At 35.7% G+C, this 16,833-nt stretch overlaps 1 protein-coding gene across 4 annotated transcripts in view; it reads right to left on the reverse strand.

Annotated features, from left to right (window-relative positions):
- CCNYL1 (cyclin Y like 1) overlaps window positions 1-16,833 on the reverse strand; it is a 35,725-nt gene that overhangs the window by 6,862 nt on the left and 12,030 nt on the right. The window contains exons 4-8 of one of the 4 annotated variants that reach the window (XM_023536311.1): window positions 11,694-11,794; window positions 8,585-8,620; window positions 6,392-6,443; window positions 5,438-5,557; window positions 1,658-1,728 (exon numbers count right to left, since the gene is read on the reverse strand). In XM_023536311.1, the coding sequence (XP_023392079.1) occupies window positions 1,658-1,728; window positions 5,438-5,557; window positions 6,392-6,443; window positions 8,585-8,620; window positions 11,694-11,794 (380 nt within the window). Of the gene's footprint in view, window positions 1-1,657; window positions 1,825-5,437; window positions 5,558-6,391; window positions 6,444-8,584; window positions 8,621-11,693; window positions 11,795-16,833 lie in introns of all 4 variants that reach the window. The other 3 variants (XM_011369650.2, XM_011369651.2, XM_011369653.2) reach the window with 3 other exon arrangements.

The raw sequence follows: 16,833 nt of genomic DNA on the forward strand, positions 1-16,833 counted from the left end.
CGAATAGTAGTCAACAGCAGGGGGACAAAACCAATGTATACTAAACACTGTTGTAATGTCTTCCAATTTCCAAAGATCATAAACAAAAGCAGCCTATTATAAACATAGCTCCTGGTGTTTCTCTGTTCACACACAAACAGCATTGTTTAGAACTAGTCTTCCTGTAGCTACACACTGCCACTACTGCTCCTGGAGCTCATATCTGTGAAAACCCACACATTTCTCTGCACGTTATAACTAGAACCAGAGTCTTAACCAGCTTAATTGTAGGTTTTGAGAAATTTTCAGCTGCCATCATGGCAGGGTTCGTGTTCATGATAATAAATTTTCCCTTTTTTCAAGTCTGAAGACTGATGACAATGGTGATCAAAGTCATTTTAGCTTCTGCAACTTCCAAAAGTACTTTCGTTTGTTTCAAATTCATTATTTGTTGTCATACTATTTGCTAAAGTGGCTATAAGCAATATCACCATGACCACTCAGTTTCTATTATTATCAAAGTGGGCATTGTCACCAAAAGCTACTAAGACGGCTACTGACAATCACTGGTGCCTTCTCTTAGTCACAAGTATCCTCACTTCAGTTGTAAATATGCACTTTGGTAATTCTGAATGAGTCTTACATAGAGTAATGGGCAAAAGTAACAAAAATAAACTCTTGCCACTACCTGCCATGATCTTGATCTTCCTGTGCTGTTCAATATAATCAAAAGGTGTTCTTTCACATTTTCCTAAATGCCACCCACCAAGACATTTTCACTGTCAAATGGGCAATTTGAGAGTCTGCTGGAAATCTCTCCAGCTCGTCCTGCCTACCACCCTCAAGGACCTTCACAGCAGCCAGGGTGGCCAGAATGAAAGCCCTTGTCGAGTCTGGTGTTTCATACCACCCATGTTACTATGCCGTATGTGAGGAGCACGCCGTGGTTATCCTACAGCCCCACACGTACTGCTGTGGTTGCTGAGTGCCCCCGGGAAACTCTCAAATGGGATGTGCACCAGGTGATGCCCAGTGATGCTTCTTGGACTGCCTGAGGTAGGAGCTTCCTAACTCATTAAGACCTATTTTTAAACATGTGCATTAAAAGGGGAGGAGAAAACACAGCAATCTGAAACCTTTACATGTGCCTATATTTTTTATCGTGGTTTCGGTAGCAGCAGAACTTCAGATAAAAAAGAGGGTAAGACCCAGCCAAAAGAAATACACAATGTGTGACTCAAGTTGAAGCTATACTCCGCCCTCAACAGTCTAGAGGTCCTAGGACCTTAACAGTGGTCAAACATTTATTTCAAAGGTCGGACATACGCCCCTTGAAAATGGACTAGAACTGGTACTCAGCTTTAAGAAAGCCATGAAGATAATTACTGCACTATCGTTCTGGTAATACTTGTAAAATGTTTGCCAAAAACCACCAAAGAAATACAGTTCAAATTATCAAGGAGATTATTACAACAACACATCAAGACCTACCAATTAATGATGAGGACTATGAATTGTTACACCACAGGTGGATAGAAAGTAGTATGTAATTTTATGCCTATTTCAGTTCTTAGCACAATATAACCTTTAAAAATGTTTCTTAAAATGTAAACTTTATGGGGGGCAAACGAAGTATTGGGAAATGGTTAGAAAGTTCACCAAAACCTTACAAACTCACATGTCCTCAACTGTAATGTCCTTGAGGATCTGGCAGTAGTCCACATTCCACACAGCCTGATCGTCCCATACCTTGGAGGCAAGAAGAATGGCTCCCAAAACAATTCTTTTCCAGTTAGTGGGACAAATGTCGATCTCAGCATAAGTTAAAAGTCTTTCTAAGTAAACCTGCAAAAGTAGAGCACTGGTCTTTGATTTTAGTTCAGCTGAAGTGCTGTGATAAGAACTGTTATGAATGACAGATTTCATCTGTTTTGACATGCCTTTTATTCTTAGGTTCTACAGAGACTTTGTTTGGCCACCCAAGCCAGAAGCCTGGTCACAGTTGCATGTCGGACACTTCTGTTGCCTACTCTGCCCATGAGAATTTCCAGCCCAATTTTGTCACAGGAATGAATGGATATCTTAGCAAAGGACATCCTGAAGACATGCATTGTGTTATTACCTCCCCGCTCATAAAAGTCAGCATATACAGGCCCACTGTAGGCTCAAGTTGTTCAATAAATGAGTGCCTACCACATGCACTGTATTAAACCTAGCTGGTGTTATATGAATATATTAATCCTTGATAATGGCACATTTTATATCTTTTCACAGTAACTAGTTCTTTTGTAGCAAGAGCTGAAGATAAAAACTGGTGGTCAAGAGAGCCTCCCAGTGGCTGCTGTGTGGTGCAGCAGGGCAGGCAGTGCAAATGAGGCCGGTCTTTATGACTGTCAGGTATTCTGTACTTAGTACCTTTTTACAGAACACATGAATACAAAGGGTAGTCCCCTAATTTTCACATCTCCATTTCATTTCATGAAGTTCATCTCTGTCTTACATAATCTAAAGCTTAGTCAATTCTGTTGATTTTAAAGTGGTAATATAGCTGTCAGTCTCTGTATTCTTGGGACTCTTCTAAAACTGCCAGGTAGCTTGTGAGATTTCATGATTTCTTTTACATATATTAAATGTCTATTCTACAAAGAACTGAGGAAAGTTAACAGCTGAGTAAAGATTGTAGAGGTAAGCTGTGATTTGTTGTTACTTCAAAGGGTGCTCTGCAGAATAGTATATATGCCATTTGACCAAAAAAAAAAAAAAAAAAAAAGGTCCAATTTTAGAGTATGTTTACTGTCTGAAAATTATCAGGTTGACAGCTCAGATTTACCAGTGTTCTCCAAACCCAACTATGTTTTCAAAAACAAATGGTTATTGGACATTTGTATGTTCTTAGTGAAATTTTGCTCCTGTTCTCCAAAACTCAGTGCTCTCAGGTATCCTAAGAATGAACCTCCATACAAGGTTCAACTCTTTATGGGAATAATGAGGTACTTATACAACATTGGCAATCTCTCAGGTTCCTGTCAGCCTTACTGGCAAACTTGGCATGTGCCATTACTCATTCATTTATACCATTTGCCCTCCTGTCAGTGCAACTGACATTTCTTTCTTCTCACTGAAGCTAACTATCAGTGAAGTTGATCCTATCCCACTTCTGTAAAACAGTCCCCCAAATTACCTCTTTTTGAAGAATTTCTCCCTCTGCCAGAGATTTCCCCCAATATGAATGTTTGTTATTCTCATCCCACCCCCCACACCTCCTAGAATGTATCCTCATTTTGTTCACATGATGCTAACTTTTCATCTCCCATTCTCTCATGTCACTTTAGTTTGCCCCCTGCCACTATCACTCTACTGAAAATAATTTTGCCAAGGTCATCAGTGCCTTTACACATATAAACCAGAGCTTTTCATCCCAACTCTCTGCTCCCCAAGCTTTCCCTAATAACATAAGTTGGTTCCAGCAACTGCCACATGCCTAGTTGCTGGAACCAAAAACCTCCATTTGAATTAGCTTGCTCTAATCTGTTAGCGGTTCTTGTTATCTCTACCCATTGGTAATCTTACCACTTTCTATTCTGTCAATCTCACCTGTACCATTGCTGTTGCCTTCTGACTTCTCTGTCTCCAGGCTGACTCCTAACTAGTCTATTCTCCCCAAAGCAGCCAGGATAGCCTCTTAAGAGCACTTCACTCCCCTGTTCAGGATCTGCCAAAGGTTTCCCATCAAACGAATAAAAATTTAACTTCTTCACGGCCTATAAACTACAAGGCCCTATAAGATAGGGCCTTCTATGACCTCATCTCCTAGGTTCTTTCCCTCATTCCTCACTCGGACCACACTGGCCACCTCGCTGTCCCTTGAACACACAAAACATGTTCCCATCTCAGAATCTTGTATGTGTCCCCTCTGTCTCTAATGCCAGAGCTCCTTATACCTTCCCTCAGTTCAGTCAGGTCAAGGTTCCAATGTTAGCTCTTTAAAGAGGCACTTTCTGATCATTCTATCTAAAATAGTAAGCCCCTATAATCACTTTACCTTGCTTTATCTTCCTGGTATTTACTACTACCTGAAATATTCATCTTTTTTAAAACATTCATTTATAAAAATACGTCTTCCTCACTAGAATATAAGCTCCATAATGTTAAGAACTTTACTCCTCTATCTTCGACACTTAGATCTGTAAGGACTGTCAGAACTTAAGGGACAAGTCCCTAGAGGAGTACTAGAGTGGCAGGAAAACCAGGAAATAATAAAAGAGATGCCAAAATAAGAGAGGTTCAAGAAGGAGAGTGTGGTCACATGCTAAAGGCTGCCATTCCATAAATTCCTACTGAATACCAACCTTTTGTCATTATTCTATCTTCTATCCACTTTTTATTCGACACACTTTCTCTGCCTTTGAACAGCTACTCTTAATTCTCTACCTTTAGTTCAGATTTGTGCTCTAATTCCATATATTGAAATGATTACTAGACACTGCCACTCTGCTGTCATGCAGGTACATCAAGCTTAACTTATCTACAAAGAACTCCCCTTCTTCAAACCCAGATGTTCTCCTTCCTGTAGTGCCTAGCTCTCCACGTGGAAGAACCACTCCTGCCTTTCTCCGTCATGTACTAAGCACTCCAAATGGCTGGTAGCTCCGTGAAAAGGCCTGTGTCTGATCCAGTGTCCACTGAAAGGTCTCTATTCAAAAGTACAAGCTGCCTCAGTAAAATTTTAACAATACTAAAGGAGGAGGCACTGACCTGAGTGTTCTTTCCCTCTAGACCATGCAGCTGACATAGGTTTGCTATAGGGAGGAGTAATATAATCCCATCACTTTTCACTAGGATAGGACTTATATTCAAAATGATAAAATCTAACCACAGGAATTCTGTATGGATGATGCAAAGGTCCTCCTAAAGCTTAGGAGGCAACTAGCAAATCCTTTTCAAGTACTACTGGCACTACAATCCTGGGCAGCTTCAGAGGCAGACACAAGAGGACAGTAGGGATGAATTAACACCCATCATCCATGGAACAGAGAATTTAGGGTTGTCATTCTCAATCAGGACACACATCAGCAGAATTGCCTGGGGAATATAGCCTGAGACTCGGCTTAGATATACACAGATGGTTTTGTTATTGCCCCCATCTTACCCCACCAGCTTACTTAGTATGTGTACATGTGTGTGCACTGCATGTTCATGTGTGTCCTCAGGTGTGGTAGGAGAAACCAGAAATCTCTTCTGCTGCCTTTAATAGCAACTGTTCTGTGATGAGAAAAGCAATGGCAACATTTTAAATCATAATGATTATTAAGCTTGAATGTGGGTATTTTACTTCTTTTGATAGGTTTCTCTTAATAAAAGTTTTGACAATCACTTCAAGAACCTACATTTATTTGAAAAACAGAACCATACCCTGTGTACGAGACAGGAAAGATACTTAATGGAAAAAATATCTTACCAAAGTTACTATTGCACATTCGGCTGTTAGCTGTGCAGCACTAAAAAGAGTACGAACAAATCTGTAAATAAATTTGTGTTCAGGATCATGCTTGAAATATTCCTCTGGAACCTTTTCTCGCTAAAAGAAGAAAAAATGCAATGTAAGTATCCACTGAAGAAAGATACTTAAATACTCTTACCATAGCAGTCTTTTATTTGTGCCCACATGCTCCTTAAAATTTTGATTGCACTGACATGTCATTTAATCTTTTAAATATAAACAATGGGATCTTAAAATACCTTAGTGATTCAATACTCACCACCACTCATTAAAGAAAAATAATAGGAACCACCTCAGAAAAGGTATATATGTTCCTTTCCACCTAACCTCCACAGAATTCCATCTAAATGTAAATTATTTTTAGGCTCAAGTCTTGTTGACGACCAAGTCTTCTCTTCAATCAACTTTAAAAAATATTTTCAGTTTCTTATAACTATAAGGCTCTAAGGCTGTGCTGGTCCTATAAAGTAGTCACCAGCCACATATCACAATAGAGCATCTGAGGAAGTGAATTTAAAAATTTTTGTAATTTTAATTGATTTAAAGTTCAAATAGTTTTCTATTTATCTTTTTAACATATCTGTTATATTTATTAACAAATATTTATATTGTTTGATGCTACTGAAAATTATCTTTTAAAAAGATACATTTTCTGTTATTTGGGTATGTTTATTCGCTTTTGCTCACTAATTACACAAAGCTGAAACTGAATTCTTACTGTCATATCCCTTACACGACACTCCTTTTGTAAAATAATTAGATACAACATGGGGTGGGAAAGAAGACTTAAAGATGATTTTTACTTCAAGCTGGGAGTAATTTTCTTCCAGTAATTAATTTCAAAGCAAATCAACATAAAATAAACACAACTGTATAAGAAAAAAATACAATCTCAATTAAATTGACACTTACTGTGAGTGGATGTGATCTCTCATCAAAAATATCCAAGGATCTATTTGCATCTCTATAAAATAAGAATGCTCATTTAAAAAAACGAATTCAGAAATAGTTAATATCTTAGTAACACATCTGCTGGGAGTCTTAAGGAGGGTCAAAGGAGCTTAGCTTCAACAAAGCAGTTTTACAAATTCTTCTCTTGGATTCTGTAAGAGGGTTTCCTGACCTGATTTTACTCAGCACATCAAATTCTGTGAAATGTTTTGTACAATGACCAGCCTTCCAGAATTGCCTTTATAAGCATCGACCCTAACAGGCAATGCTAGTAAACCAAATACATATTTCCACTCCTCTAACCTCACATTGGAACATACAAAAACATTTTATATAGTAGTACTGATGGGCAATGTCTTTAAAATTTTAATGTATGTGAATATGAGATTCATGTTTTTTCCATTTTCCTCTTATTAGTTTCCTATATTATATTCTTATTGTGTATCTCTTCTTGTCTCTTAAATAGTTGGAGTTAAAAACTTGTCTTTTAATTTTAAAAGTGACCAGTCTTTTGATTTAAAAGTTCACCACACTAATTACTGTGCTCATTTAAATAGTAGTTCTCTTAAATGTGTTCTGCAGGCCTCTAGGGGTTCCCCTAGCCCTTTTCAGGAGGCCCATGAGGTCAAAACTGTTTTTATGGGAACATTAAGATATTACCTGATTTTACACTGACATTTGCAATGATTGCATAAAAGCAAAAGTGGGTAAAACTGGTTTCTGAGCATAAATCAAAGCAGTGGTACCAGAATGTACTAGCAGTCATTCTATTCTTCACTAACACTTGCAGCTGAAAAAAAATTCTGCTTTTAAGTTAAGAATGCCCTTAATAAAGCAGTAAAAATAGTGTTATTAAACCTTGATCCTTTTTATATTATGAATAAGTGGAAAGTATGTACTAAATATTTCTGCAAATTAAAATATGGTTGTGTTAACGAAAGGCACTTGTGACTTAGTTTTGAGCAAAACAAGCCACTTTTTTCATCTTTATTTGATAGTACAACTGTCATTCTCTCAAAGATAAACAAAATGAGCCTGTTGCTTCAAGAAAAAGAATAAGTATGTTTGTTGGCAAGGATAAAATCGAAGCTATCAAGCTAAAAATCAGGATTTGGAAAAACTTGTACCTTCTGTTGTGAGCTTGACAGCCCTTCAATACTTAAAGACTTTTCTGATAAGGTTGGTGGTGATACTAACAAAAGTGAGTTTTTGACACTGTATAAAGAAATGTGAACCAATACTTTCCAAATGACAAATGCAGAATATTATAAAATCACATACAAGTAACAGATCCGTTCAGAGGACAAGATAGATCAACGGGTATTAATTTAACAGAGTACTCACTACAACATCCACTGATATTATTTAACATTCCGCTGTAACTAATTTTAGAAACTAGGACTTGTGGGCTTTTGGTACAGTATCAAAGAATATTCACAATTATCTAAAGGCTTTAAAAATTCACCTTTTTCTGGCTATTTTATCTGCATGAAGCTGGGTCTTCTTCATACTGTTTCTTTTAAACAAATATTGAAATGACTAAAATAACTGCAAATGACTGAAGACAGAGTAGACATGAAAATCAGCTGTCTTCTATTAAGCCAGACAGTAAAAAGACTTGCAAAAACGTAAATATATGGCATGCTTTCTACTCTTTTGGTGTGGAAAATAATTATTTTTCATTAAAAAATTATATTAATACCATGGCTCTTAATCAGGTGTGATTTTATCCTGCAGGGGATCTATGGCCATTGTTAGAGACATTTTTGGTTCTCACAATGTGAGAGGAGAGGGTGCTACTGGCATCTAGTAAGTAGAGGCCAGGGAGCTGCTAAATCCCCCACAACAAAGAATTATCTCAAAATTTCAATAGTGGTATAAAAACCCTGTTTTAACATACAGTGGACTTATTTTTAAATTCTTGATTTTAATTTCTAATACAGTAAATATCAATATAACCCACATAAACAAGTACTCTTCGGGATCCTCAATAACTAGTGTTGAGTACTAAGATGCAATCAAATGATTCACTTCAGTAATGTAATAAAGTGCCCTACAGCTTTCTCAAATAATGTCTATAGTTATTACCTAACACTAAACTTGGTAACTTGTAAATTTATTAGCTATAACAACAAGACAAGTTTTAAAACTCACCTGTTCTTTATGTGGTAATATATTGCTAAGGTCACACTGTGGAGGAAAAAAAATAGTAACAATTGATTTTATCATGTTAGGTCTGAAGATATTTTTTAAAAGAAGTTGGGATGGGGTAGAGGGAAAGACCTTCCTAGCTGCCCAGTGGCTTTGAAATCCTTATTCAGAACAGTATCATATGGGCACTTTTCCTGTTTTAATTCTTTGGCTTTTAGTAAAAATAGGAGAACCAAAATGCTAGGTACATGCTGTTTGTTAGAAGACAAGTTTCAGTTGATTATTATAATATGCTATTACATAGTTCCCCTTCTATCCATAGAACATTTCATCCTGTACAAGTTATATCTATTTGTACACATGCTTAAATTTAAGCCATGCAGTCATTTTTTGGGCTTAAAAAAAAGTTGTCAGGCCCCACCTTTCAGTTGATTTACACTATCCACCTACCCACCCATTTTCCATTATTTCCCTTAAGGTAAATAAAGGGCTCTATACCAAATAAAATCATTTAAATAACTTTTACACAATTATTAGAAAATTTAATAGCAAATATAAGTACCCAAAAAATCGACAGGTCTAGCTATCTTGAAATAAGCAGTGCTAACAATGCAGTATACTACTACACAGTTTAATATTAATAGGAGTTATTTCCAAATTAGTTTAAATATTAATGAGCAGATATAAGTCCTCAGATACTACGCAAGTTATTGTATTCCTAAGTTATTCACAGTTGTCATGTAATAGGCAACAAAAGGGTTCTCTTGGTTAAGTTATATGCTTCTCTTTGCCCTCAGTGTCTAGAATGAAGCTCAAAATTGAGGGAAGGCAAATCTGAATTTCAAAAATAGGTCTGTAGAATATTAATGTTTGTTAAAAGGCCTATAAAATTATTAGCATCAAAGATGGATACTTCTATAGTGCTTCAAACAGTTTCATCTTCAAATTAAGATTTTTAAAATCACAGATTCGAAGCATATAAGCTGAGAAGGACCACTGAACCTTAGATGGCATTTAATACAACAATGCACTTTACAGATAAGGGAACCAAGGGTTAAAACTGACTTGCCCAAGGTTCTACCAATAGTGAGAAGCAATTCTCTTTCTCCTACGCTCTAACCAGGTGGTGGTTCCCAAGTCTGGCTGTACACGGGGATCATCTGAGGAGCTTCAAAAACTACCTGGCTTCCACTCCTAGACATTCTGATCTAACTGGCATTGAGTATGACTTGAGATTGTTTTTAAGGCTCCCTAGGCGATTGCAATGTGCAGCAAAGTTTGGGAACAAATGAGTTAAGCTTAAGATCAGAGTCGCCCTGGATGCTTCGTCCATATAATCATGCCTCACATCTTTCTTTAGCTTATCTAAAGGTTTGTGAGAGTGAATGAGTGTGTTGGAGGAGGGGTGGAAGGCATGTGCTGAGAGACATATATTTTGAAAAAAGTTACATAACTGATTCTAATATAGCTCACCCACCACACTGATAACAATGCACTACTACCTCATGATAAACATTTTTCAAATTCATTCCTAAAAGCCAATTTGCTGTATTTAATTTTGTCAGTAAACCTTTATTTCACCAGTAGGGAATACATTGAATGATCATTTTTAAAACTTAAGAGCAAATTAAAACTTATGTACTTCTAAAAATTAGACTAATTTGGTGTGGAGGGAGGCATGAATCCTATTTGTCTGAGAAAGGTTAATCTTTAAAACTATTTTTGAAATACTGAAACATCAAAATTTTTTGAATTCAAAAGAAGCTACGGACTGTAGCCAAGCAGAGTGGGTTTTTTTTTTTTTTACTCATGGATTTAGTGTCTTGGCTAAATAAAAATATTCAGTGATGACTTGATAGGTGCCAAAGCTCAGGATGTTAAAGAGGGATGGAGGCTCAGTTTTTGCTGAAACACAATGTGATCGAGACTTGTTGTGAGAGAAGAAAGTTAACATTATTATGATTGTGAACTTGCTGTTTTTAATTAAAATAGGAAGTTACTTAAAATATAATTAGCAAAAAAAGCTGGTACGTTAGAAACAAGTTTATAAGCTAATTATGTTTTTAAGGCTGAAAAATAAAATCAGGGATGAGGATATTAATAATTTCAAGTAGTATTTCTCAAACTGTGTTCTGGAAAATCAACACATAACCTGAGGAGACATTGATAATGTTCCCCGGACAGCCCTACTGGATATCAGGAAGCTCTACATCTTGTTTTGTTTTCTTTCTCTCTCTCTCTTAAATAAGCTTGAAAGGTTAATCCTATGCTGTTTTTAAAAGTCCGTCACCAATTGTGGACTATGAAGTGCTCCCAGAAATTAAGGAATAGTTTTCATCATTATGACGCTATTCATGTTTGCTTAAGTATAAACCTGACTACGGCTATGTTTCCCAAACTTCACCTCTCTCATTTTTTTCTGCTGTGATTGATATAGTGTCTTGGAGATATACATCTATATATATATGTAATTAAATTTAACGTATCTATTAAATTAAAACTTCATTTGAACAAATTTAATGCACAAATTGGCTCGAAAAGTTGTTCCTTAAGCCTGGTTTGATGCATTTCCCCCCTTTTTTGGGGAATAGGAAGGAGAAGTAAATTTTCATACAAAAATAGTACAGGGAAAAAAATGCACAAGAGGAACAATCTGATAAAATCCAATTAAATTTAAATGCAGATACACTCTGGTGCCAGTAGGGGACAAGCTGTTTCTCCTTCTGAGAGTAGCCTCCAAAGTAGTATGCATTCTTTGAGGCCTCTATCTCATAAAAAAATACTTTTTCTCTAGAAACATTCAATAAAAAAGCACCTCTCCTTTTTATTATGTTTAACAATGCCTTTAACAACAGAAATGCATCAAATAAAGATATATACTTTTTCTGAGATTTCTTATTTGCTAATTGGCTTTTCCTTCTTCCATCCACTCTAAGATTAAAATGGAAATTGAAAATTCATATTTAGGTCTTTGAAATCAATATGTAATTGACACCAGTTTCTTAACCTGATCACTGAAAAGGACAATCAAATGACTGAAATTACATATGGCTGGGATGCTTTAAGCATAAGGGGTCTGTCACTCAGCCCTTGGCAACCTAGTTGTACTCACCATTTTATTGTGGTTCTAAGATTAGGCTGGCTGACTGTGCTGTCATCTAGAAATATTGTTGAGCATGAGCTATACTTTTTAGTAAGCTGCCCTGGAGATACCTGAAGGGGAAGGGAAATAGAAGAAAATGTCACAGTAAGTTAAACCTATAAAAGTGTATTTTTCCTTGGTTAAAATGTCAAACGAATAAGCATTAAGATTTTTCTAACACTCCATGAATGCTTGAGTGTGATATCATGTGCAGCTCTACAGGAAACCCATTAGATACTCTAACTTCCACAAACGAGATTTGAGGAATGGGTTGTAAAATGCTGCCCTTGATATAGTACCTATAATCAAACCTGGCAAACACCTATTATAAATTCCCTTTATAATAATATAAAAGGTTTAGAATAAGATTTCAGTGTTTTCTTTCCTTAAGCAATAAAAAGCAGCTGAGATTTTCTATTTCTACTATTAATTTACTACAATAAAACTTAATGCCATATATAATACTGAAGCAAAAGCATTTTATTGCAGTAAATGAAAGCCAACAATAAATACGAGTTCAGGAGACAGTGTGACAAAATAAATGTTTTCGAGTCAGAGGTGTGTGTGCCAGGGCTGCTCTATCACTAACAAGCTATGGGCCAAAAGTCTGTCTGGGCCTCAGTTTCCTTATCTAGAGGATGAAAGAATATTTTCTCATATCCAAAAACAGATAAAAAAAACTCTGAGAATTTAACTCTCATTTCATATTTAAAGAAGACTGTCACTACATTACTCGTGAGACCCTGAGAATACTGTTCGTTCATTTCTAAATTTTATTAATTCTATTCTCTAAGTTATCTGACACTCATCAGGATGCTTTCCTGCCTCAGAGTCATGCTCCTCTCTGCCTGCAATGTCTTCTTTTTTTTTTTCCTCCGTGTCCTAGTAAGCTTAAGTGCCATCTACCTCTAGGATACCTTTGCCAGCAGCCACACTACAAAACTTCTTCCAGTTCTGTACACTCACAAATCTAAGATACCACTTCTTACATGGTATGAAATGCTTAGAGCACAAAATCTGAGACAAATCAGGAGTTCAACAAGTGTATGACAAATTATTTAAAATCAATTACAACTTGAACATAAATCTTATTACAGATACAAATTAGAATTTATCTGCAGTGGTACTAGAGAGGTAACGATGAATGTTTTGAGACCCTCTAGAGAATAACGCTTTAAAACACTTTAGAAGTATCCATTTATTTGTGAAGAGCCCAACCATAGCGTAATAATCAAATACTGAAATAGCCTAAACTACGTTAGGACAATTCTCTTCCTTAAAGGAAAGCCAATAATCAAATACCAATCACTGTAAGAAGTTATAAGTAATAGTAGCATTCTTTAATATCAGAGAATACCAACAATTTTAATATACTTGGTTTCACTGTATTTTTTTAAAACTAATTCAGATGAGCCTTCCTTCCTCATATTAATAAAAAATAGTTTTCACCATGCTGTCATACTCTCCCATCAGCAGTCCCCACAAATACACAAAAGATGGTGCAGGGAGAAAATCTAGTTGACACCCTTTAAAATACAGAGCATTTAAAAAATGCCAGTAGTCAATAATCAGAAATATCCACATATTATATAAAACACCATTTTGCTTGTCGCACAAGTTTTGCTGTAAAGCCACTTACTCCTTATTAATAAAAAGTTCCAGAAAATATATTTTTGAAAAGTATCACTATTTGGAGGAATAAATTCTCCTTCAAGCTAGAAATGTTTTATCTATATTAAAATTCTTTTTGTTCCTTAAGCTATTCGGTTAACATATAATTACTCTTGGAATCTCAAAAAACGAATGTAGCACAAAAAATGAAAATTCATTCATATAGTTTTATTCTAAATGCAAGGTTATTTTTTTTAATATCACTACTATTAAGGTGTAATATGGTATATATCACACCATAATAAAGTTAATTCTGACCAAAAACCTATGTATTGGGGAGCAAAAATAGAGAGAAAATTCACCAAACTTGGTAAAGCTTTGGGTGATATTTGCTTTCATTTTCCTGTTGAAACTTTTTTTCTATTATGAATACATATTGGTTTGTCTTTGAAAATATTAGTGCTAAAACATTTTAAAATTTTAATTAGAATGGTCTTACAGCCCAACGGGGGGTTCAATTAGTAAATCAGCAACTTACAGTCTGCTGGCTAGATCCAACCAAAGAAACACTGAACACTTCCCCCATCAGTATGGGCCAACTCCCAAATATTCAATCTTTTCAGTATTAAGTATCTACTATTCACTAGAGGATGGCCGAATTAAGCCTCTGAGCAAAGCCTGGATATACTGGCTGCCTGCAGGTTACTTTTCTCTCATCTTGCTTGAAAATTAAGACAATTTTCCTTTATGGTTAAAGATTTACCACTGCTGGCTCACGAGCTCAATAAACTACAATGACAAATATAAGGATATAAAATGAAAATACTAAAAAAAAAAAAATAAACCAAACAGCCAAAAACACTGTTGATGGTTTAGTGTTTATACATAATATTTCAACTAGTCACTAGAATAGACAGGGACAAAGAACAGTACGTTCTTCATTCATTCAGCATGAATAACAGAATAGATGGACTTTTACAATCTCTACAAGAAAGAAAAGGGGTTACTTCGTAGACTTAACATTCAATGGCAAAGACTAGGAAAATAATCATACCTAGAGGTTTAAAAAGTCACAACCAAAACTTTACCATCAAAGGTTAAGTATCTGTTGAAATCCTGCCCCCCACCCATTATGCCTATTGCCTCATTTTAACCCATTAAAAAATGAAGCCGAAGTTTGCTTTTTCTCTTTACCTTTTCATAAGTTTGGACATTAAGAATTAATGACTTTAAATTGACTTAAAAATTTCTAACACTTTATGCATTTATAAAAACTGCACCCTCTTTGTTGCACATTAATAGGACGGTATGTCAGGGTGCACAGTTAGAACAGAATTCTTAATCAAGGCCTTAGTAGATAAGTATAATATGCTAATTACAGGTATAACCAAAAAATATTCTCTGAATATCATTAATTGTATTCAATTAAAACTTTACACTTTGATTTACGCTTTAATTTTAGGTTCTAAGTTAAACATTGTGGAGTGACCACAAACCTATTCCTTCTCCTCTTCCTTTCAGAGATATCTTACTAGAATTAAAGACATTTTAAAAAGTTTATACACAATACAAGATAAACAGCAGATGATTTTTAAGGTTTAAAAGCTGAAGTCTAGATAGAGTGGTAACTGACACGGGAGAACAGAGGAAGCACAATCTTGGTTCCAACGGAGCAGCCAGAACAGGAAAAAAAAGCCAGTCTGTCTTACAGAACCCAAGGCAGGCTCAGAATTTAGAGGCCTGTCAGTTAACAAAAACTCTGCTTGTTCCTGGTGCTTCCAATTATATCTTAAGAGATAGCCAGGAACCTCCACACATTTGGGGGAAGCCAATAACCAATGGGTGAGAGAGATCAAAACAGGAAGAAAATTAATGGGAGTGATAAAATTCAGGAGCAAATGAAAATTAAAAAAAAATTTTTTCAGAAAGACAAGAAATTGCATTGGTGAAAGAATCAAATGCTATAAAAAAAAGAATGACAGAATTTAAGAGAACTCTATAAATTAAAAATAAGATAAACAAAACAAACTGTTCAACAGAAGGGTTGGTGCATAAAGTCAAGGAACTCACCAAGAATTAAAAAAAGACAAAATGGAAAATAAAAGGATGAAACAAATTAAGAGATCTGTGCAAGAATACTGATCTAAAAGTTCCAACATCTACATAACGGGAATACTAGAAAAAAGAAGAAACAGAAAAAATATCAAATAATCAAAAAACATTCTCTGAAAGATCTGCAGACTTAATGACCCCAATAGAATGAAAAGATCCATACCAAACCATATTTTGAAATTTCTGAATCCCAGGGATAGAGAAGGTACCAAAAGTTTCCAGAGCAGGAAGGGATGAGGGTAGGGGGATGACTAAAATTGGTACTGTACAAATGCATCATACAACGGCAACAGATTTAAGAGAACACTATAAATGAGAAAATAGCAGAAATGTCTTCAGAACTGCAAAAATTAGTTTCAACCTAGAATTCTATACTAGGCATTTCAGAATGGCTAGATCTCTAAAAAAGTCTGCCCATTTACCCTTTCCTAGGGAAATGTGCTCCAGTAAAACAAGGGAGTACAACAAGACAGAGGGAAACACAGAATCTAGGACATAGGGGATCCAACACAAGAGAGCAGTTATGTGAGATCCCAGAGCACTTATGACTTTGAAGAGATATGACAGGAAAACGACACAGAGCAGGCCTAGGGAAAACCTTCAGTCTGTACTGAAGTAGGATAACAACAGGCTGAGGAATATTGTTTCCAAGAAAAAAATGGAACAGATGTGTTTAGTAGACGGAAAATATTTTTGACAGGCATGTGACAAATGTTACATTTGGGGGAAAAAATAGCTATTAGAAAACAGACAAGTGAATACAGTCAGGAAATTAATTCTACACATGCAAACCTGAAGAATTACTAGGTATTAAGACAGCATAAATGTAGTATTCCTGAGAGCTATCTTTCTCTGTCAAATTACTAGTTAGGTACCAAAAATATTTTTTGAAAGCTGGAAGACCAGCCTACTTACTTACTGCATATGGCTATGTGCAATCATGTTGGCTAGAAAGGAGGGATCGTCCTGGAGAAGTGCAGAAGCACTCAGATTTCAGTAATATTTAAGAAAAAGAATGAAGGATGTACAAGGAAGAAGCACAGCCAGAGAACGATATGGCAAGGAACAATATTTGCATAGTAATTATAATGTAAACATTCATTTTGATTTAATAACAACCATGATACATGCTGAAGGAACAGAGGGAGAGAAATAAGTCCACAGTGAAATGAGGCAGCTAAGCTTGCACCTGCTATGACAGGAAATCAATAGCTAAAAATTAACTTAGCTATTATACTTTTGTTACTAAATAAGATTTAAAAATTAAGGCAGATCTTTATACCACAACCATGTTATTGAAATTTAACTGTCAGAATCTTTAAAAAATGGGCATTACTAAGACAATGACTTTCCTGACTATGTACATTTGCTCATGAGGAAAACAGAA

This window comes from Pteropus vampyrus, unplaced genomic scaffold (genome assembly GCF_000151845.1).
Source record: "Pteropus vampyrus isolate Shadow unplaced genomic scaffold, Pvam_2.0 Scaffold152, whole genome shotgun sequence".
Classification (NCBI taxonomy): domain Eukaryota; kingdom Metazoa; phylum Chordata; class Mammalia; order Chiroptera; family Pteropodidae; genus Pteropus; species Pteropus vampyrus.